Raw genomic sequence first — 23,728 nt, 5'->3', positions numbered from 1 at the left:
AACAGGAAATTAGAATTTATTCTGAAAGCTCACAAAAACTTCTCTAATGTAGGTAAAATTCAACAGACTTCTATTAATTGACCTAACTCCATGTGCATGGAAAGATGGGGATTTCTCGTAAAAGTTTCTAAAACATACATCCCTTCATCGTGTGAAGAAAGGAAGGCAATTAGACTAAAAGACTGGGATATATTTCCATTTACAGCAACAGCCATGAAATAGTAACGAAGCCTTCCCTCTCAAATCTGATTCCTCAAGCAACTTAGTTCTCTGATACACATTGAACTAGGAGATTTACAGATACTTTTATGTGTGTAACAGTTTCAAAATCCTCAAAAATCATTTTCATAATTTACCTTTAAATTGGAAAATATTGCCATCTTAATGATGAAAAGTTAATACTTTAAGCTTTTCTGTTTAAAACCTAATGGGAGGGGGAATCTGGGTCGTGCACTCAGTTAAGCATCCAACTCCTGGTTTCAGCTCAGGTCGTGATTGATCTCAGTGTCATGAGATCGAACCCACCTCAGGCTCTGCATTCAGCATGGAGTCAGCTTGATATTCTCTCTTTCTCCCTCTTCCTCTGTCCTGCCCACTTGTTCTCTCCAAATAAAATAAAAATAAATAAATAAATCTTTTAAAAACCCCTAATTGGAAGTTATTATTTTAAAATTGGAAGTTTAATGCCTATTACAGTAGATACTGTCTTTGAAATATATTTAGTGAGAATTCTGAGTGTAACTCAAGAGGTTTTAATTAAGTAGTTGTACCTCCCATGTGTTCTGTAGAAGCAATCTGTAAAAAAAAAGTGGTATGAGCACTATCTGGGGAATAAGAACGTTTAGGTTCTAGCTTGACTCACTCATTAGGTAATAGTATGCAAATCATTTAACCCTTCGGGGTGAGGATTCAGACTACACAGCTTATTGTCTATATTAATGTGACTATTATTCTATTGTCTTCAATCAGTTTAACTTTACTACTCCTAGAAACACTTGCACAGGAAGTTAAAAGTTACAAATAATTTTATGCTATTTCCAGAAACTTTCTAAAAGGCCCATCAGACACTTCAGTAGAAGGCATCATTATTTATTTATTTATATAATTATATTTTTATATATTTATATGTTATTTATTTATATATATATTTATATATATATATTATTTATTTATATCATTATTTATTTTAAGTCTTTTTGGCTTCCTGTGTTCACCATCCCTGAACTATTGTGTTCTGATTCTTACCCGGTTCCAACCAAGCCTGCCTTCCCTCCTGAGAAGAAAACTACCTTAATTGAGACTCCCAGATTTCAATTAATATTCCAAGTTCATCCTTTCCCTTCTGAGATGTTACTAGGACTGTGTTGAGGCAGTGCTCTGCCTTACTAGAGTAAGAGATACATTCAACTTTGTCTTACCAAGAGGTTGTTTCAGTAATGTTCTGGGGAGCGAGCATTGGGCATGGGCCCCAAACATGCTTGTTTATAGAGATTCTCAGCTGTGGCTTTATACTAGAATAACTTGGCTTTTCAAATACCACAGACACCAGAACACTGCCCTAGATGAATTCTTTCAGAGTCCTCCATCCCAAGGGGCTCCATGGGAATCCGACTTATACAGTTCTACAGGGCCCAAGCTTAAAAGGGCTCAGAGCTCAACTTAAATGTCACATTGTTGGGGTGCCTGGGGGGAGTGCCTGACTCTTGGTTTTGGCTCAGGTCCTGGGACCAAGCCCCATGGGTGACTCTGTGCTCAGCGCTGAGTCTGCTTGTCCCTCCCCCTCCTTGTCTGCTCTTCCCATGTTGGCACATGTGCTCTCTCCCTCTCTGAAATAGATAAATAAAAATCTTTAAATGTCACATTGCTGCTGTTTCAAAATTCTAAATAATGTATGACTAAGTGGCCCTGCAAATTATGTAGCTGGCTTGGCTTTGGGAGATAAAGTACAAGCATTTTAAACTTCTTTGGGTGATTTTGACATGAAGTAGGTTAAGGAGCACAAGGCTAGGGTTTCTCTTTGAACCAAAAGCAATAATAATACGATAGTTGGCATTTATTGAGTGATTGTATAAAGTGATTTACATGCACTCATTAAGAGATTAGATTTGAATAGAAAAAGTGTTAGTTTATAACTTTTGTGCTAAATCATAATTACGTCTGCAAATATCTATTAAATGTATCTATATTTATTTTCTACAGCTGTTGTAACAAATTATTACACATTTAGTGGCTTAAAACAAAAGTTTAGGGGCGACTGGGTGGCTCAGTGGGTTAAAGCTTCTGCCTTCAGCTTGGGTCGTGATCTCAGAGTCCTGGGATCGGGCCCTGCATCAGGCTCTCTGCTCAAGCAGGGAGCCTGATTCCTCCTTTCTCCTTCTGCCTGACTCTCTGCCTACTTGTGATCTCTGTCGGTCAAATAAATAAATAAAAATATAAAACAAAAACTACAACAACAACAAAAAGTTTATCCTCTTACAGTTCTGGAAGTTAAAAGTTTAAAATGCGTCTCAAGGGGTTAAAATCAAGGTGTCAGCTGGATGCTTCCTTCTGCAGGCTCCAGGAGAGGATGCATTTCCCTGACTTTTCCAGCTCCTAGAAGCAGCCAGCATTCTTTGGTTCCTGGCCACATCATTCTACTCTCTGCTTTTGCCATCACATCAATCTTCTCCTCTGTTGGCCTCTTTACCTCTGTCTTATAAAAACTCATGATTACATTTGAGCCCACACAGATAATCCAGAATAACCTTCCCATTTTAAGATCCTTAATTTAACCACATCTGTAACGTCCATCTCTCATTCAAGGTAACATATGCACAGGTTCCAGGAATAAGGGTATGAGCATGTTGAAGCAGGTCGGGGGAGTCATTCAGCCTACCATAGCATCCTATATGGCACTCTCCATTCTGGACACTGGAGACTCCACTGTGGAAAGAGAGATGATCCTGTGACTTCAAGAAGCTTACATGCTAGTGGAGGCACCAAGACTAATAAACAAATGTCAAAAGACTTAATTTGAGATTCTCATGAGTGCTATGAAGAAAATAAAAATAAGGGGCAGGATTAGGGAAGGAGGTGCAATTAAATGGGGTCAAGGAAGTCCGTTCTGAAAATGCACCATTTGAGTGATTTCTTCAATAACGAGAAGGAGCCTGCTTTAGAAAAATCTAGAAGGTAACCACTTCTTGGAGAAGAAAAGCTTTTACAAGGGCTCTGGGGCTATAATAAGTATATCTTCAAGCAGAAATAAATCGAAGGTGAATAGCTGGAGATGAAGCCTTCAGTGTGTGTGTGGTGGGAGTGGGCAAATCCTGTAATGCCTTGAAGGCCACCTGGCAAGAAGTATGGCTCTTCTTCCAAGAGGGATGGAAAGTCATTGCAGGGTTGAAGCAGATGAATGATATGATTTGATCCATTATTAAATTCATCTTTGGGCCACCATCTCCAGTGAGAGAAGATGGTAGCTTAGACCATAATAATTGAAACACAGGTGCTGGTTAGTGATGGGAATTGGGATATAATATGAAGCCAGTAGGAGTTGCAAATAGATTGGATGTGGAAGGTGAAAGGGAAAGAGAAGAATTAGTAGTGTTTCTTAGGCATTTGGCCTGAGCACTTGAATGAATGATTCATGGAAGATGAAAATTTGGAACAAGCTACAGTTATGGACTGAATATTTGTGTCCCCACCCCCAACCTCATATGTTGAAGCCCTAATCTCTGGTGTGAGTGTATTTAGAGAAAAGGTCCTTTGAGGAAGTGATATGGTTAGATGAATTCATAAGGGTGGGGGAGGTCCTCATCTGATAGGGCTAGAAGGCTTAGAAGAAGAAGAAAAGACACCAGAGCACTGTCTCCTCCCCGCTCTCTACCATGTGAGGACGCAAAGAAGAGGGCCATTTGCAGACCAGAAAAAGAACTCTCCCAGGGACCAAAGCAGCCAGCACCTTGATCTTAAAGTCCTCAGCCCCAATGAGGAAAATAAATTTTTGTTGGTTAAACCACCAGTCTGTGATATTTTGTTATAACACCCCAAGCTGACTAAGATACCTCCCAATCATTAATAGTGAAGACAATTAGCTTTTCATTCCAGAGTGTTTTCTACTGGCTTATATGATAGAGGCAAATCTAAAGATATGAAATGAATGCCTCTTACATTCATGAACTTGTAGAGAAATTCAGAGATCTTATTTAGCAATTGCTTATGCTTTTTATGTGTTGACCAACTGTTTACTTTATCCGTAAGGCTCCTGGTCAACAGTAGACTACTAGTAGTTAAGTTTTTAGTGACTCAGAAGTTCCTCAGATTTTCAACTGTGCAGAGGGGCAGATCCCTTAACCCCCCCACATTTTTCAATGGTCAGCTGCATCATCATTTTGGAAGACTTGTTGAAGTAGATAAATAGTGAAAGAGTGGCCCATTCTAAGAAATCTTTTACCTAAAATTCTATACACATAAACACCTTAATGGGAGAGGCTCATTCAAAACCATTTTACTGCTCATTTTCTTGAAGTAGTAATTCAAAATGGTGCATTTGAACAAGGGTCTGAATTTCTAAAATTTCAGACCAAGCTGAATATTTCAGAGGCACAATATTTCAACAAGATACAGATATCCCCCATTTTTTTGGAAGTCTGCCTTAAGCCACTTGGCATTTATGACGGACCTACATTAATACCTGTTTTCTCTAACCAAAAGAAATAACAGAGATGATTTTTGCTTTAAAAAGAAATGTGAAATTCACAAGTAGCTTCTAGGGTTTTGTTTTTTAAAGTTTTATTTATTTATTTGACATACAGAGATCACAAGCAGGCAGAGAGGCAGGCAGAGAGAGACGAGGAAGAAGGCTTCCTGATGAGCAGAGAGCCGGTGATGTGGGGCTCAACGCCAGAACTCCGGGATCATGACCTGAGCTAAAGGCAGAGGCTTTAACCCATTGAGCCACCCAGTCACCCCTAGGGTTTGTTTTGCAGCAAGCTCTTGTAAAGGCAGCTCGTGCTCCAAGCACTGAATGTTACCCCACTAAGCTCCTGCCCCCACTTATACTCAACTTTTCAGCATTGAGCTGCCATAATTTTGAATGTGCATGTGAACATCCGTGGTTGATTGATTTTGTGTATCCCTCAGCAGGGTCCGAAGATATCAGGAAAACCTAAAAGCAATTATGTTTTGGCTCTGAAATCACTCGAAAATTTTTCCATATAAAATCGTAATTGCATCTTAGCTTTATTATGCCCTCTTGGCTTTTGAAGGTTTTCATGGGAACACTCTTGTTGTGGATAGTGGAGAAGACCTGTACCCCTAAAAATGCACCTTCAAAGAGTATAAGCGAAGATCAACAGAAGAAGTGTTGTTCAGAGCCAGAAGACGATTTGTCGGAAAGTTGCAATTTGAATAACTGAATGTTTGATGACTTACAGCAATTTTTGTCAGATTTTATGTATGATAATGGTATTGTGGCTATGACTTTTTAAAAAGAGCCTTGATCTTTTAGAGATACACAACGTGGTATGATGTCTAGAATTTGCTTCAAAATAATCCCACGGGAAGTTGTGGGGAAAGAACGGAAAAGATAAGACTGGCCACAATTGGCAATTGCGAAAGCTGGGTAGTGGTTAGATGGAGGAAACGCCATCATCATGTTCTTTCTACAATCTGTCTGAAATTTTCCACAACAGAAAGTTAAAAGATAGCCATCCCGTTGTTAAGGGCAGTCTTGGCGGGACTCAAGTCTCAGAGTCTCCGCTCAGTGGCCTGTCCTCATTACCAGCTTTTCCCAAACTTGTAGTATCTTTTCTAAAAAAATAGATACACATGTCAAAAGATGATTTCACTAGGGGATAAAATGACTCACAGACCAATAGAACAATGAATATATGTTAAAGATTTTATTGAACTCACAGTCAGTGAAAGAACCAGACAGAAAAGGTGGACACATTTCTAGATCAAGAGCATGAAGAGGAGTGTGCATATGAAGCAGTACTGAGGTTCCTACAGGACAGGAAGGGAAGCCTCTTGCTCTTTTGTCACATAGGAGAGAGTCCGCTTGTCTATAGACAAAAATCACGACATTCCCATCAGATGTCTATGACATAAAGTGTTGTAAAACAGCTCAAGGACAATGAGAGACTAAAATCAAATAACCTGGAAGGTGGCGATCTAAATAGTTGTAGTTTTCACTGAGGCTCATACTTGTTCCTATGAGTGTTTTTGTCCAGGACCCTCGACTAGGGACAAATGGAACCCACTTTGGGAAATGACATTAGAAGCTGCTGCCTTTCTGCTTGTTGATCACAGGAAATGAAAAAAGGCAGATACAAGATAGATTGTGTTTCACTATTTGAACTTAAATTCCAGATACTGTTCATTTATATGTATCTAAACATTCTGAGAACTTAGGTCTACTTTGTGGGCAGGAATTATTTAACATTATCAGATACTAATTTTTGGAGCAGTAGAAAGTGACTCCAGATTGGAAAAAGAACAAAAAGACACTTTATTTCTATTGAGAAATATTGGTCAAAAATAAATAACCTGCCCATAGGATCATAATTTTAAAATCATCGTTTGATATTTCCTGTACTTTTTGAACTTGAGAAATTGTTTCCTGCACATTGAAAATGATGCCATCTCCTTTCTGGAAAATGTTGATTGTCTGTCAATACTGAAATCTCATTAGCAGACACTTTCCTGCTACTGAGACCCAAAAAGGCAGAATAATTTATATGATCCGTATCCACATGACTTCTCAGAAATCCTATTAAGATAAAGGGCTGAGAATTATGGGGCTGGCCCAATTCCCACCGTTGTCTAACTGAACTGGATACTCAGAGGAGAAAAAGGTAGACACGGTTGTGCTGAGCACCTGTAAGAAAACACAGGCTACTTTATCCTATTGTCTTCAGAAGGGATGTAAGTGTTCCCAGGGGGCAACCGTGAAAGCCACTTGACAGAGAAAAATGTTAGGTGGATTTTTTCTAGTTGTCATTCTGCTACAAATTCACCATATTCTTTTCTACAATTCTTATCTTTTTTGTGATTTTTCTCTCAAACAAAGCGTAACAATAAGATTCTTAAACATGCGTATATTTAAACTTCAGGAGATATTCCTCAGTGGATAAAGCACGGCATGGCTCAGGAAAAAAAAAAGAGAGAGAGAGAGAGAGAGAGGTAAGGTTTCATTATAGTAGTATCTCATTCTAGCTTGGGGTGAAAGCCAGCCATAACAAAACAACAACAACAACAACAACAACAAAAAAAACACCCCAAAACCTGTCATTTGCCTTTTCCACTCCAGGGGCTGACCACCTTTGTCACCCGAAAACTTGTTGGCTTTTACTTTCTGTAAAGGGCTGACTGGTAGACTTCACTCAGGGGCAGGGAGTGAAAGTGGCCTTTGTTTTCCTGATTATGAAGCTGTTGGCAAGAGGTAAATTTATAATTGCCCACAGAACCTTGGAAACAATCTGTTGTTCATTATTGAAGAGAATGCTCAGATAGTAAGGGTCTCCTTCAACATACTGGAAGAGTCTCTGAGCTTGCCATTTGCTGGAAGGGTTCATTAAGAAACGAGGGCATATTACTGGGGACAAAATCCCATTAGTGCTATCCTGCCTCAGCTATGAGGGTTAATGTCCACCTGGGGTGATAGAGTTCAGGCTTAGGATATATGTCTTTTATCTATCTTCTTGCACAGAGCAGATCTCTTCTGTTGGGATTTCTAAAAGCCAAATGCCCTGGCTTAGTGGTTGTTGAGGTATTTTATCTGTTTGCTCTAAGAAGAGGTTCTCCAGACTTTGGGCACATAGCTTTTTAGATCATAGTTTAAAAGGCACTGGAGAGGAATCAATCATTCTGCTCTTGTGGCTTTAGAAGCTACAGCTGGGCACCACCAGCTGTATCCTCATTGATAGTGGTTGACTCTATTGGAAAATTTCAGTTGATAAGATATGAAACTGAATCTTTTTCTGTTAATGTTGAGGGTCAAAATCACAACACACGCACATAGGTACATGGCTTTGTTCATCCCAATAAATCTGTAGAAAAGAAAAGAGGAACCAGTATTTTAATGAGTGTTTTGGGGATTATTCTCAGTAAAATTAATGGTGATGACTCCTAATATCTTGAGTTCTGTAAATTATGTATTAAGTTACATTTAATTCTCAATTAACTATAAATTATAGTTAATTGTATATATATACATATATGGTGACTGAAATATTATATATTATATACATACAAAATATTGTGTGAGTGTGTGTATGTAAGTGTGCATTTATTTGTTTATACAGTATGTTATATATCTTATTATTTCCTTATTGCATCTTTTCCTGGGCGTGCTGATGAACTAAGTTCTGGTAAGTAAGGAGCTGTGTTTTGAGTCTAGCAAAAGATACCCTGCATAAAGAACTTAAATAAGATAAAGATTTATGTTCTATTACATGAAGGAAATTGGGAAGCTGATGGTTTGACATTGGTATGGTGGCTCTGTGGGCCTTAGGACCCAGGCTCCTTGTCTCTTTCTGCCTGCCACCTTTAGTTCTGGTCTTCATCCTTGGGTTACCTCATTTTCCCCAGATGACTGATGGAGCCTTTTTTTTTTTTTTTTTTTTGGTTAACATGGTTAACATTTTATTTATTTATTTGAGAGACAGAGATTGAGCAATAGAGAAAGAGAGAGAGTGAGCGAGTACACAAGTGAGGGGAGGGGCAGGAGAGAAGAAGACTCTTCCCGCTGAGCAGGGATCCCCACACGGGACTTGATCCCGGACTGCCAAGGCAGACCCTCAACTGGCTGAGCCACCCAGTCACCCGAGCCACTGGAGCCTTCTAAGCTGAACAGAGGAGAAAAGGTGGGAATGGCAAAGAGTGGACCCAGCAGCTGAGTTACCCTCCCTCAAGGAGTATTTAAAGGAAAAGGCCATGGCGAAGGTGAAAGGTGGTGGTAGATTTTTCTTCCAACACATCAAGCACATACCAGCTGGGCAGCACAGTGTACTGATATAGAATTTATCCATCGTTTCTGTTTGCTAGGACCTGACCATGTCAATTTTATAAGAAAGAGACAAATAGGGGTGCCTGGGTAGCTCAGCCATTTAGGTGTCTGCCTTCGGCTCAGGTCATGATCCCAGGGTCCTGGGATTGAGCCCTGCGTCTGGCTCCCCACCCGGGGGAGTCTGTTTCTCCTTCTGACTCTGCCCCCTCTCATGCTCTCTCTCTCTCTCAAATAAATAAAATCTTTAAAAAAGAGAGACAAATACTTGAAAGTTCCCCGTGGCACCTATATTTAATATTAATCTACAAATACTACTTGGTGCTGTACTAAGAGTGGAATTACATTGCCTTTGATAAGTAATAGTTTGTGTTTTCCAATTTTGCCTTAGACTAAGATCTGTATAATTTTTGATCCACAAGTTTAACATAATAATATGTATTAAAATAATGTCCTACAATGCATGTTAATGTAGTAGATGTTACACAATATATATCAATATCATATTATGTTGAGCAAATATATTTACAGTGAAAAGCAAAGAGACTATATTATTGTAGCTTTTATTTTTATTTTTATTTTTTTTAAAGATTTTATTTATTTGAGAGAGAGAGAGAGAGAGAGCATGAAAGGGGTGAGGGGCAGAGGGAGAAGTCGGCTCCCTGATGAGCAGAGGGCCCGATGTGGGACTTGATTCTGGGACTCCAGGATCATGACCTGAGCCGAAGGCAGTTGCTTAACCAACTGAGCCACCCAGGCGCCCTTATTGTAGCTTTTAAAGCTTAATGGGTAAATGCATGAGTTCCAGTAGGGTTTGAAAAAAGCAGAGAATCAATCCTTGTGGAACTAACTGAAGTTAATTGGTAAAGAACAGTTCTTTACCTCCTACCCCACAACAGAGAAGAGACATCCCTGCTGAACTATTTCCTCACTGGTAATATTTAGAAGTTAAATGGTCTTTCTTCTTCTGCTATTCCTTATGGATGGGTATCTACCTTGCCCCAGGGGTTACTGCCGGCAATGCTGAGTTGAAGATCATATGGAGTTGAAGTACAAAATATATAGAAAAAAAAGCCCTTTATAATTCTTTTTAAAAATTAAGTTATGATTATTATTATTTTTTAAGATTTTATTTATTTATTTGACAGAGATCACAAGTGGGCAGAGAAGCAGGCAGAGAGAGAGAGGAGGAAGCAGGCTCCCCACTGAGCAGAGAGCCTGATGTGGGGCTTGATCCCAGGATCATGACCTGAGCTGAAGGCAGAGGCTTTAACCCACTGAACCACCCAGGCGCCCCAATTATTATTATTTTTAATCCATCACCCTTACCACTACCAACAAAACGAGGAAGGAAGGATGGAAATTAATTCAATCTGTTCCTTTCCCCAAGTCCATTTGCTTTTAATATATTTGCATGGTTCTCACACATTTTTTGTAAATATATTCTCTCATTTTAGCAATTTCCAAAAGATGTTGGCCCTAACAATTTTCCAGTTTTCAAATATGCTCACAGGAGTTTCTCATTTGACATGTACATGGATTTGTGGCTTTCAGCCTTTAGAGACTGGGAATGATTTACATGAAGCATGCTTAATTAATTTTCATCGGTAACACTCCTAAGAGTCAGAAAGTTGAGCACGTGCAGGCAGACGGAGCGCATCTCCGTCTCACCCTCTCAGACAAGGTGCCTGCAGAATGAGACTCGACCCCAGGACGCGTGTCCAAGGGCAGCAATTTCCTTTCAGCCTCGGCTCGAAGGTAGAGCTTCATTGCTGTTTGGCTTCAAATAATCTCCTTGCAGAAATTATATCATGTTTTCAATATCCAGAACTTTTTCTCCTAGAACAAGACTGTAGTTTAAACAAAACCATGCTGGTTAAGGTCATTTCGATTCTGATTCTTAATCTCTAAAATCAGAGAGCATGACAGCTCATTATTAGCCAGTCGGCTCTCGTTCGTGGGTTCCTCCTGCGGCTGTGTTTTAAGAACCAAGCCCTCCGGAGATTGTCAGCTTGCGTTCCTGTACATTGCTTACGGAGAGCATGATTTCTAGCACTTACCACCCATCTTGTTGCATCATTAACTTTGGGAATATCTTTACAGCTACAGAAAAAAGCTTGAGGCATAAAGTTAGGGATTTTTTTTTTTTTAAAGATTTTATTTATTTGAGAGAGAGCATGAGCCTGGGGGAGGGAACTCAGGGAGAAGTGGACGCCCTGCTGAGCACAGAGCCCAGTGGGGGCCTCGATCCAGGACTCTGGGATCATGACCTGAGTCAAAGGCAGACACTTAACCAACTGAGCCACCCAGGCGCCCCAAGTTAGCGTTTAACAAAGAACAATTTTAGGGGCACATGGATGGCTCAGTCGGTTAAGCACCTGCCTCTTAGTTTTGGCTCAGGTCAAGATCTCAGGGTCGGGCACCTGGGTGGCTCAGTGGGTTAAGCCTCTGCCTTCTGCTTGGGTCATGATCTCAGGATCCTGAGATAAAGTCCCCAAGCGGGCTCTCTGCTCAGCGGGGAGCCTGCTTCCCCCCTCTCTCTCTGCCTGCCTCTCTACCTACTTGTACTCTCTCTCTCTGTCAAATAAGTAAATCTTTAAAAAAAAAAAAAAAAAAGATCTCAGGGTCATGGTATCAGCTCCACCTCGGGCTCCCCGCCCTCCGGAATATGTTTGAGATTCTTTCCTTTCCCTCTTCCTCCCCACCGAACTTACTCTTTCTCTCTAAAACAAAACAACAAAAAATTTTTAAAAAGAACAAGTTTTAGGTTCTAGTAGTTATATGCATAGTATGATATATTCCGTCTTACAGAAGATTATTGAGAGTGGGGAAAGATGAGCTATTACTTAGTGCCAGTGAGATAAATGATTAGTTACTTGAAAACATAAATTACTTCTTACCTATCAATATCTGTAAGATTGGGATGCAGTATGTGACTTAGAACAACAAAGGTATAATTTGTGATCACGCTATGTTCCCATTATGTGTGGCCTGGGACTCTGTTGTCTTAAGTCCATGAGCCAGTTTGACAAAGCAGCCACTGTCAGAACATAGCTGGCTGATTGGACAAGGGAAAGAGTTAAGGAGGGTCTTACAGGATGTAAATGCTTGCAGTGTTCCAACCCCAAACTGACAGTCACCACTTCCTTTAACAATTCATTGACTAGAGCTAATCATAGGGCCAGGAACTAGTAAGACCTCCTCTAGAAGGGAATCGAATCATACAATAGCACTATGAAACTTGAAGGGAGGAACTGGCCATATTTGTTAAATCAAGTATTTGGCCCACTTTGCCTCCTAAGCAAAATTCCTTCCCCATAAGAGAGGAATAGAAAATCTTCTTTAATAAAATGACATTTAGCTTAGAGCACAGGCTCTCTACTCTGCTATGGGTGAGTGTTCTGACATTAGAGGTGATGTGTAGGAGCTCTGCACTGGGTCAGAATGTGGCTTTTCTTTATCTGGAGACTTAAAACCTAAAAAAAAAAAAAAAAAAAAAAAAATGTTTCCTAACTTCTACAGAAGAATTCTTCAAATGGTAGACCAGCATCACCAAATATTTGAAATTCTCAGCCCCTATTCCAGACCTGCTAAATCAGAAATGCTAGCTATGAACCTAGGAACTTATGCTTAATCCCCAGGTGATTCTGATAAAAGGTCAGGAAGCACCATCCTCCACAGTGCACAGAGACAAAACAGGAACAGAGTAACCACTATGAAGCCTTCAGTGGGCATTCGTCTAGAGCAATTTCGAAGTCCTCTCTTGCTTTTTGATAAAGCACATTTTGGTTCTTAATATTCACAATTAAAACACATATATAATTTCAACAGTTTATTTGAACAAATTTCCCAAGTCAAAACATATATTTATATCCCCCAAATGCAACTGAACATTTTGAACAAAATTATGTGAGTAAAAAAGTCTTGCATTACATTCTTATTACCATTTGTTAAAGGGCAGAAACATATACAGATGCTTTGAAAAGTGTGCTGAGGATCTGCAAAGATGTGTGGCCTTCTTAGGGAGGCTGAAGTAATTGTTTGACAACATTTTAAATGGTTTGATCATCAGGAAATGATGTTTTGAGCATTGTATATCCTGACATGATAGCTTAAAACTTACATGTAGATGTTCTACTCTAATGTTTAGGAAACTGGTGGAAGATTGAATGTTGGCATTTAATGTACTAAAAATTTTTCCCATTTAAATATTAGGAAGTAGGCTTCCAGTTTTTATTTTCATGTAGAATTTCTGATTTTCAAGAATGGATTCCTTGATAGTTAAGAGGAAACATTTTTTTACTTTCTTCCAGCTATGCTGTTCTATGTCTCTTTTGCCCTCATTGATGACTTTTAAAATGTGGCCACAGGTTCCTAGACAGTCATTTCTTTATGAGTTGGAGTTTCTCTCTTCCCCTTTGAGTCTGGGTGGATTTGAGACTTCTTTGACCAAAACCAGAGGAAGTGATGTATATTAACATCAAGTAGCTTATGACTTGTTTGCTAGCACGTTCATTCTTGGAGTGCTGAGCCATCAGGTAAGTCCAGTCACCTGAGGTTACCACGCTGTGAGGAAGTCCTAACAATGTGAAGAAACTTCGTGTAGCAGATGCTCTGGACGACTGTCCCCACTGACCCTAGCAAAGGGGCACCCAGCAAAGGTGCTAGATACGTGAATGATTAGCTTCTAGAAGATTCTAACCCCCATACATTCATATCATACCATCTGAAGCCCACATCACAGAACAGAGTAAAGCCATCCTTGCTTGCCTTGTCCCAATTCCTTACACACAGAATCCACGAGGGTAACAAAATGGATCTTGCTTTGTGTTACTAAATTTGGAATGGTTCGCCATGCAGCATTGGATATCTGGAGCAGAATACCTTGGGCATGTCAGCCACATGATTTTATTTATTTATTTATTTATTTTTATTTATTTATTTTTTTAAAGATTTTATTTATTTACTTGACAGAGAGAGATCACAAGTAGGCAGAGAGGCAGGCAGAGAGAGAGGAGGAAGCAGGCTCCCTGCTGAGCAGAGAGCCCAATGCGGGACTCGATCCCAGGACCCTTAGATCATGACCTGAGCCGAAGGCAGCGGCTTAACCCACTGAGCCACCCAGGCGCCCAGCCACATGATTTTAATCCCTTCCCCAAGTGGCTTATTCATATGAAAAGATTGATTACCATATTCTTATTTGGGTCTTGTCTGAAATGGATGAACTTACTCAGTTGTATTAATAAGGAACGTGAGGACTGTGTCCTAGATTTGATCCTTGCACAGAACTGAATTTTTTTTTTTTCACAGAACTGAATTTGAACTGGCCTCTACACCCAAACATCTTTTAAATTTTATTTTTTATTGATAGGGTTTGGCAACCACTAGCCTCCCCAAGGTTTTTCAAATCCCAAAATTTCTGAACTCTCTCTTTGGAGACTCTTTTGTATTTTTCCATTGGAGAGTCTTTCTTCCCCCTGTGTATAATCCAGTCAAACCTTTGTGAGTTTATTTATTTTTCTTGTAATAATTCACCCAATGCTTTCAAAAGTAGCCAACTCATGTTGCTTATTTTGCTTTTCAACTCCTTCTCTTAATAGTACATATTCATTAAGTACATAATCTGCCTCCAAGTTACTACAAATGACATGAATCATAATGGTTTTGCCACTGCATGACATGAATTTTAATCCTCTTTCCCTTCAGCAGTTTGTCTACCACTCACCCCCCTCACCAAATACTTAAATTTTTTTCTTTTTTGTTGACTCTTTCTGCAATACTATGGTTTAAGTTTGTTAGAGTGTGTTGGATTATACTGCAGCAATAAAAACTTCAAAGTTTCCTTGTCTTAAAACAACAAAAGCTTATCCTTTCTCACACTACATAGTCATTTTGGTTTGGCTGGAAGTTATGTTCTATTGAACATATATTTGGGAACTCAGGCTGGTGGACCAGTCACAATTTGGAATATTGGTAGTTACTGTGGCAGAGGAAAAGTTAGCCCCAGAAAGTCTCAGTTGACAATTAAATTCTCAGTTGATAAACTATACGTCCACCTGTGATTCCTTGGCCACAACAGGTCTTATGGCCCAGCTGTACAGGGACAATTCAGGACATACAATCCCAAGATGGGCTTAGAAGTCAAAGAGACCTATTTGCTGAAGAGCAGTAATGACAAGCTCAGTGCACTAAGATCAGTTCCAGATGGAAGAAAATACAGGAGAATGCTTTTATGACCTCTAGGGGAGTTTTCTAAATAAGACTAAAGAGCCCAAACTAATGAAAAATTTGATTACAGTATAAAACTTAAATTTCTGTACAATAAAAGACCCATAATTAAAGAAAAAACATAGAGTCTGGCTTTTGAAAATACTGTGGATTTGGTTTGCTAAAGAAAAAGTCTTTCACAAAACACCTACAGATGTGAGAAGATATTATAAGCATATTTTAAAATGTGTTGCTGAAATGGCCTAAAAGTAATGGATATCCTCGAGAAGCCAAACAAGTAAACAAATAAACATACCAAAAAACAAACACAAAGATAAAAACTCAAAGCCAAGCAAAAGCCCAGCAAGCTGGTAAACAACACTGAAGCTGAAGGTTGTCCAAAGGACTTCTGCAAAGTCCTGTCCACTGAGAGTCTGGGTATGTGGGGTGAGGAGAAAAATAGCCATGGAGCTGTGGAGCCACAGAGCCACGGAGACTCCCATATAAAGATGGGAACCTGAAGGGCCACACCCTCAGTGAAAGGATAGTGGTGGTGAGTTGCAGGGAGGTGGGGAGCGAGGGGACTCTGTTTCCATATCCTGGACTGGGTAAAGAACGAAAAACAAAACTGAACTAATAATTCATGATTACCAGTTAGTAATCAGATGACTTGTCACCCAAGTTCCTACTAACTGAGTGATCTAAAACATGTCAATGTAATCATCCTGCTGGAAATGATTTATAGTCATTTTAAATGTAACACACATATTTCTGAAGGTGTCGAAATGTTCATAAAATAATTAAATATAATTAAATATAAAATATAAAATAAGGAATCAACAGACCAAATATTGGATGAAAATAAAAGCCTAGAGAAGTAAGCAGAACATTTTATCCTCCATGTTAAAACTAATATTGGAGCTCTATTTTAAGAACCCCATGGACCTTGGGGAGGAGAAGACAAACCATACCACTTTAAATGTGGACATCAAAAGGGTGTTCATGAAGGGTAATTAAAAAGCACAAGCAAACTCTTCACACCCCTCATCTCCATCTTCAGATCACCTCCAGATGACTGCTTGCAAAGTCAGCCCTCTTGCACAGCATAAAAGAGGAAACCTTTCCAAAAGTATGTGATGATTGCATGCACTTTCACCCCAGCTCAAAGCCAGGACCTCAAGGGGCAACACATTTAGTGGATGAACCAGAGGAAAAAAAAATCCACCTAGCTTGCGGTAGCTTGCCTGTCTAGAACTTTGGTCTAATTAGAACAAGGAGGGAAAAATAAAAGAGGGATAATAATAATAGAATGAGGAAGAGGAAGAAAGGGAAGAAAAGAAGAAGAAGAAGGTTAAAAGAAGGAGAAGAAGAAAAAGGAGGAGGAGGAGGAAGGGGAGAAAAGTAGGAAGAAGAGAAGGCTCAGGAGAAGGGGAAGGAAAGGAGGAAGGAAAAAGGGAAGGAGGAGAAGGAGAAGAGGAGGAGGAGGAAGAAGAAACAAAGGAAACGGAGTGGAAGATGATCCAGATAAAGAGATAAGGGAAGGGCATGGAGAAAGTGTGAAGAAGAACGAAAAAGAAAGGAGTTAGAGAATAGCTAACCACATCCATCGCACAGCTTTGGTACTGACCTTGGCATTTTCCTGTGTGAAACAAGCCAGTAGCTTAGTAAACATGTACCTTATACACATACACCCACAAAGGATCTATATCCAAAGTATATAAAGAAATTCTACCACTAGATGCCAATAACAAATCTAATATAAAAAATAGCCAAAGACACAAGCAGGCATTTCACAAAGTGGAAAAATTAAAGACCAGTAAATACGCTTACAAAAGATTATCAAACTCATCAGTAAGCAGGAGAACACAAAATACAACCGCCATGAAAACGCTTCCACCCATGTGAGACACACTCTCTCCAGCTCTCCTGGGAGGCTGGTGTCTTGCTGGCGTTGGTGCCCATGACGATACAAACATTGGCCCCTCTTGGTGCCTAGAAACAGTCCACCAGCCCTACACCTCAGGGAATATGAAATGCCTCTAAAAATGATAAAGACAGGAAATAAGACATTCTCCAAGCAATCGTCTAAATCACACCTTAAGACAAAAGAGAGTGAAGACCCATTTGAGGTCATGGAGATAGAGAGCACTCTTACAGCCCAGGGTTGAGTTGCCCTTGAGGTGAAGGCAGAAGAGGTCCCCAGGGTTTGGAAAGTATCCAGGGGTTATAGAGATGGGGAGACATGCATGGGTCTGCTGCACATTTTATTGGGATATTCCAAAGGGCTGAAAGTGAGTTAAGATTTTTTTGAGTCTAGTACAAAGGAACAAAACAAAACCAAAAAATCCCTGTCCTTTGGCCACTTAGAAAGGAGTGTATGTCTCTCAAAGAATGTAAGGTATTGAAACGAGATCATTATCACAAATTAACAAAAGCTTTCTATGCTCCAGCCACTTCTTTTAGTTCTTTCCACCAAGAGACTAATTAAGTAAAGTGGGGACTACAGTTTATTCATGAAGATGGTACTCCAAATCAGCTGCCATTGCATAGAATAAGAGTAGATTTCTGTTTGTTTTCATTCAAGCCTTTAAAAACAAAATCTTCCTTTATTCTCCATCTTGCCAAAGCAGTGGTTCTCAGACAATCTTGTGCATCAGAGTCTCATGAAAGGCTTATTACGGTACAGTAGCTGTGGGATTTCTGATTTGGCAGGACTGGGATGGGGCCTGAGAATTTGCATTTCTAACAAGTTCCCAGGTGAGGCTGCTGCTGCTGGTCCTGCTGGTCCAGGACCACACTTTGAGAAGTGCTGGGCCTTATTGTCTTCCTTAGTTTCACCAGAACCTGGCTTGCTTAAGGTTCATTACAGAATATTAAGTTGCCTCTGCACCAAAATCATATTAATTGCAAGGTGCTGACCGTTTTAACAGTTATAAAAGTTGGAAATGAAAACATCATGCCTTAATCTGCAGATTTTGAATAGTTCTCAGCAGAATTAAGATGCCTTAGATCAGCCTTCTCAGTGACTCTGGTAACCGTAAAACGGAGTTACTTCTTTTAGGACACCCTTATATTAGCAGATATTCACATTCCAATAGCAATTTTAATGTTCTTCTACCTATTATCACACTGATGCAAAAATATAAGCATTTGTGAACTTTTGGAATAAACCTGTGTTTAATTCAATGCTGATCCTGACTGCTTAAAGCTTTTTGATTGAATTAAGGAGTAGGAAAGTGAGATTGGAAGGCAAGGCAGCCAACCAGCAGGTTGGGTCACCAACCAGCTAACACTGGGGGTACCTGAGCAACCAGGGGAGTGGGGGATCTGGGGGGATTTATGCACCAACTCCCTTGAGTCCTTGGTTGAGGACTTGGTGGAGGGCTGTCCCCTAGGACATCGACTCCTTAGCACTGTCTGCCAAGTGCATGAAAAAGCAGGGTCCAAGTTGTAGAGAATATTCTTGCACAGAAGTAGGCAGTTAGAATTCAACTGCCAAATGACTGGTGAGCAGTTTCACGTGGAGGATCCTAGACAGAAATTCAGGTCTGACTGATGTCAAAGCCGAAAGTCTTAATAATACAAGTCTCCCTCAAAGTGTTCCATGATGGAGTGAAATTTTAGATGGAGACCACAAGGTCTTTAGAATTGCACCTCCTTATATCCTCCCCAGAGTGAGACAAGACTCTTTAAGCATAAGCTGTAAATTTGGGCTTCATGTTCCTTGTTAAAGACAAATGTTTATAATCAGCTGAATTTTATATTATATAAAGACCCCATTTTCACTGGATGCCCCATTCATTCCATAAGCTCCTTGTCACATGATATTTTGATGTCCAAATGTGGAAGAAAAATGAGTGGGCAGCCCATTCAGGGTTCCAAGCAAATGCACATACCGTATGGGAGAAGCAGCCTTAGCCAGAACAGATCCAGGAGCAGATTCATGCAAGTACCTCTCTAAGTCCTTAATTTTTGATGTGACAGACAACTAGTCCCCTCCTCCTGCCTCCCCAACCCCACCTTCTCATGGCTTAGGTGTAGCTGTTCTTTGGCAGACAGATGCAAGGGAAATTGCAAAATCTAAGCTATGTATTTACTCACTTAATGTAAGCAACAGAGAAGTAAATCTGAACTTTGGAAAAATTCTGTTAATAATTGACAAGTAGTGGAGCTATCAGGATGTAGAAGGCTATGCAGGGGAGAAAAAACCCCAAACCTGGGGTTGCAATACCCTGTGAAAATGTTTACGCGATTAGTTTGTATCAGTGATTATGAACAACATGCGAAATCAGTCCTTCAGAAGTCTATCTATGACTATTATAGGTCCGGGGCAAATGACCAGGAAACTTTGGTTGATAATGTTGCTGCATTTTCCAGGTAAGAAAATTTTATTTTTTAAATCATGTTTTAAAATTACATGAGGACATTCTACCGAAATAAGATCTCCAAGTGGTAATGTTAACGATGTGAAATTATTTGTCTAGATAGATGCTTAGTAGAGAGGCAAAAACTCTGGGGGCTATGAGAAGTCTTGGCCTAGTAGGTTGTTTAAAAATATCCCAAGCCGGGGCGCCTGGGTGTCTCAGTGGGTTAAAGCCTCTGCCTTCGGCTCAGGTCATGATCCCAGAGTCCTGGGATCGAGCCCCGCATGGGGCTCTCTGCTCAGTGCAGAGCCTGCTTCTCTCTCTCTCTCTGCCTGCCTCTCTCCCTACTTGTGATCTCTGTCTGTCAAATAAATAAATAAATAAATAAAATCTTTATAAAAAAAAAATCCCAAGCCTAGGAATTTCAAACAATTGACTGACAAAACCAAGCCTCATTTGCCTCACGTGGAATTACATGGATACCTCATCTAACTGTGTATAAAAATAGTGATGCGTTCTGGTGACTATTCTTTCTCTCTGAGTATAACAGGGAGGCTTATCCCTCGCTCATGGTGTAGGAAGCAGTTAGCATTAAGGGCAAGATAGCCATCTTATCTGGTTGAACCAGATCGAATTGTTGCCTCGAATGTTCCTATCCTGCCGCCTTCCCGTTATCATTCATTTTGAATACTGTTGTCTAAACTTTCACTTTAGGTTTCAATTTGTCTCTATAGCATTCATCTTTCAACGGGGCTATTTCATCCCTCATCCAAAGTGCTTAATCTCCCTCTATCCCCAAATTAGTTCTCCTTGCCTTTCATATTTCAAAGCACAACCCGGTGGGGGTCATGGTTTATGTTTCTGTGTGTAATAAAAACAAGAAACAAAATAACGTTAGAGGAGTTTTTTTTTTTTTTTTTTCCTCTTGGCAGTTACAAAATGGTTTATTTGCTGAAGCCCGGGAGGAGAGCCCTTGATACGCTAGGCGATTTCAGGCTTCTCCATCTTACAGGATGGCCTTTAGTAAAACCAGCGAGTATTGTGGGTATTCATTGATGGTGATAAATTAAAGAAAAAAGGAAGAAAAGACCCAGAGGAAAGTCTTTGCCTTCCTTCTTGGCTTTGTCAGTCTAGAGCAAAATCTCCCAGAAATCACTTTTCTGGGGCACCTGGATGGCTCCATGGGTTAAACCTCTGCCTTTGGCTCAGGTCAGAAGATGTCCCTTCCTAGGCTCATAGCGGTTCTCTTCACCAGGTAATACGGTTTACCTCCTACTAGTCTCCTAAAAACAACACTTTAACCCCAAACTGGTCATTTTAACCAAGGAAATTTTGGGCCCTTGACAGGCTGGTGTCTCTTTTAACTTCTCAGGTCATAACACTCAGGGGACTACCTATTTCCTGACCCACCCTTCAACCCCCTTCACCTCATGCTACTTAATTAATTAACTCACAGTTACTAGGAATCTCTGTGGGCTAGACTCTGAACCGCGTGCTGAAGATCGAACCATGACCCAGACCGACAAATTCTCTGTTCATGGGAGCTTGCCCGCCCATGGAGCACATGGATCTTTAACCTCCGTATTGCTGGTGGGTTGAATTGAAGCAAAATATACCCAAAACAACTGCCCCCCCCCCCCCCCACCCAGAGGCCTTAAAGAGGGAACAAAGGGCTGCAGCAAATACAGATGCCATCGCAACCCTGGAAATTCTAGAAACTTGGTGAGACAGAGAAGACAGCATTGACTTCCAGGTTGTGAAGGGGAGGCGTGCCTTATGCTTCTGTGGGTCACATGGAACTCCAGTGACCACTCCCAGCCTAGGCATGGCCTAAGTAACTTCAGGACTGAACACAGATCCTGAGGACGAGTTTGCCACACCATCCTTTCCATGAGCATTGACCTTTCCCTTTGGTTCAGTTTGAAAGGGGGAAAAAAAAAATGGGGATTAATCAACCTTCTCTGGAGGTTGGCGGATGCTTTTTTATTATCAACTGCTTGAGGAGTTTTTATATCACAACAAAAGTTAGGGGCCATTGCCTATCTAACCCTTCAATTCCTCTTTTGTTGTGCAATCTGTTGGGGGACCCTTCATTCCAAACCTTCTAGCACAGAACTAGGAGGTGGAGCTAAGCATAGATTTCCTGCGGGGGAGGGGAGGTAGTGGGGAGGTGGTGGTGGTGGTGGGGGGGTGTCCTGGTGTCTTTGAGTTAATGGGATTAAGCAAATCAAGCTGAACTCTCTCATTTTGATTCAAACCAAGACTGCAGAACAACCAAATCCCAGATAACCCCTTGTGACACAGTGGCAAGGCACTTAAAAGCCATTTATAAAATGCATCCACCTCCCCCTCTGGCAAGCACAACAGAAAGTCATTCACAGTGACAGCTGTTACCTCTCTGTGCTCCAGTCCGACCAGACCGCCATAGTTTGGAGTTCTGGGGACCGAGCTCACTTATGTGATCTTGCACTTGCTTGTAAACATTTCCGGGGTAAGACTTGGGACTCTACTGTTATTGTGGCCAAAAAGTAATCAAATAAAATAAATAAAATAAAATAAAATACAACAGGACAAGTAAAGTCAAATAGATGGAACCAGACTGAAGAGCATAATTTCCTGTTGTAAACATGACACGAACAGCTTATGTCGGCTTGCTTCATTTTGCTTGGCCTGACCTGATTGGGGTTAACACACACACACACACACACACACACACACACACACACAACTACATGCCTTTTCAGGAGGATCATAGGCCTTTGGAACCCATTTACACACCAAGGCATTCAAAACCTGGTTTGGCTATTTATCTATTTATTTTAAAAGATTTTATTTATTTATTTGACAGAGAGATCACAAGTAGGCAGAGAGGCAGGCAGAGAGAGAGAGAGGGGGAAGCAGGCTCCTTGCTGAGCAGAGAGCCCCATGTGGGGATCGATGTGGGGCTCAATCCCAGCACCCTGAGATCACGACCTGAGGTGAAGGCAGAGGCTTTAACCCCCTGAACCACCCAGACGCCCCTGGCTTGGCTATTTAAATAGGTTTGCTATGATTCCCGCCTCCTTATTCCTTTACTGCAATACCTCAGAAGTCTAGCATGAGCCAGTTAAATGTTTTAAAGATCTCATGATATTAAGGATGAAGAGTAAAAAATGAGATTACTAAAATTGTGCTGTTTTATATATTTTACATATATTTCATTGGATGTAAATGCTTAGGGTAAAAAATTGGAAATTGGAATGCAACAAGATCATCTTACAGGACTTATGAAACATTAATTCGCTGTGCTCAGTTGATGGGATTCAGTAACCGCACACGGCTTTAAAGCTTGGTGTTAAGTGTCTTCCTTCAAATAGAGTATCTCATCATGAGGAGTGTGGGCATCACCAGATTTTTTTGTAAATTAAATGTGAGGCTTTCATTGCATGTGCGGTGTGGGTCAAAAGCCCTATGAAAGGATCCTCCCCTCTCTCTCACGTCCATTGTTCGGGGCATCTTATTTTCCATCCTTTGAAAGAGGTTTATTATTCAATTGGTTCAGTTGTTCTTCAAACCTTCATATCCTTTTTCCAAAGCGGAGGTCCTATAAGAGCACAGTCCAAGGTTATAGTCGGCTGTGATTTTATGTAAAATTGGTGAAAATTCACTTATCTTGGGGGAGGGGCCAGGTGGGACTTGAAAAGCTATTAGAACTACCTGACAAGGTTAGTTGTAATTGCTTTTCGGAAAGTATCAAAATGTGGAGAACATTTTAGAGAGCACACACTTTCCTCTCCATTGATCTTACCTAATTTTGCGTGAGACTTGCATTTTGTGCACTGGTTGGGGAGTGTCTGTAATGTCACCCTCAGAACAGAAAGTAGTGCGTTTTGGAGGGGGAGGTGCGGGGGGGGGGGGGAGGAAGAACACACAGTTATTAAAGGGACTGCGCCACCACATGGACAAGTGTAAAACTACTGCCTGAAGATAGGACTGAGCCTTTGCCTTCTATGTAGGAACTGAACGTTAAACAATGTCCTCTCTCTCTCTCTCTCTCTCTCTCTCACACACACACACACACAGCTGATACCCTGCAGCTCTGTGTGTGCTCTTGGTAAAAGCTTTCATTGTTTCCTCAGCTCTAAGTAAATATTAATGCCTTCCAAGGCCAGCATGCGAACGGTTGCTA

General features: G+C 40.6%; 1 protein-coding gene across 1 annotated transcript in view; it reads left to right on the top strand.

Moving 5' to 3' along the window:
• Positions 1–19,386: 19,386 nt before the first annotated feature.
• HAO1 (hydroxyacid oxidase 1) overlaps positions 19,387–23,728 on the top strand; it is a 49,623-nt gene continuing 45,281 nt past the window's right edge. The window contains exon 1 of the mRNA XM_059133972.1: positions 19,387–19,573. Within this exon, the coding sequence (XP_058989955.1) occupies positions 19,437–19,573 (137 nt within the window). The 5' untranslated portion in view covers positions 19,387–19,436. The remainder of the gene's footprint in view (positions 19,574–23,728) is intronic.

This window comes from Mustela lutreola, chromosome 9 (genome assembly GCF_030435805.1).
Source record: "Mustela lutreola isolate mMusLut2 chromosome 9, mMusLut2.pri, whole genome shotgun sequence".
NCBI classification, from domain to species: Eukaryota; Metazoa; Chordata; class Mammalia; order Carnivora; family Mustelidae; genus Mustela; species Mustela lutreola.
This window is presented reverse-complemented; position numbering and strand designations above follow the sequence as displayed.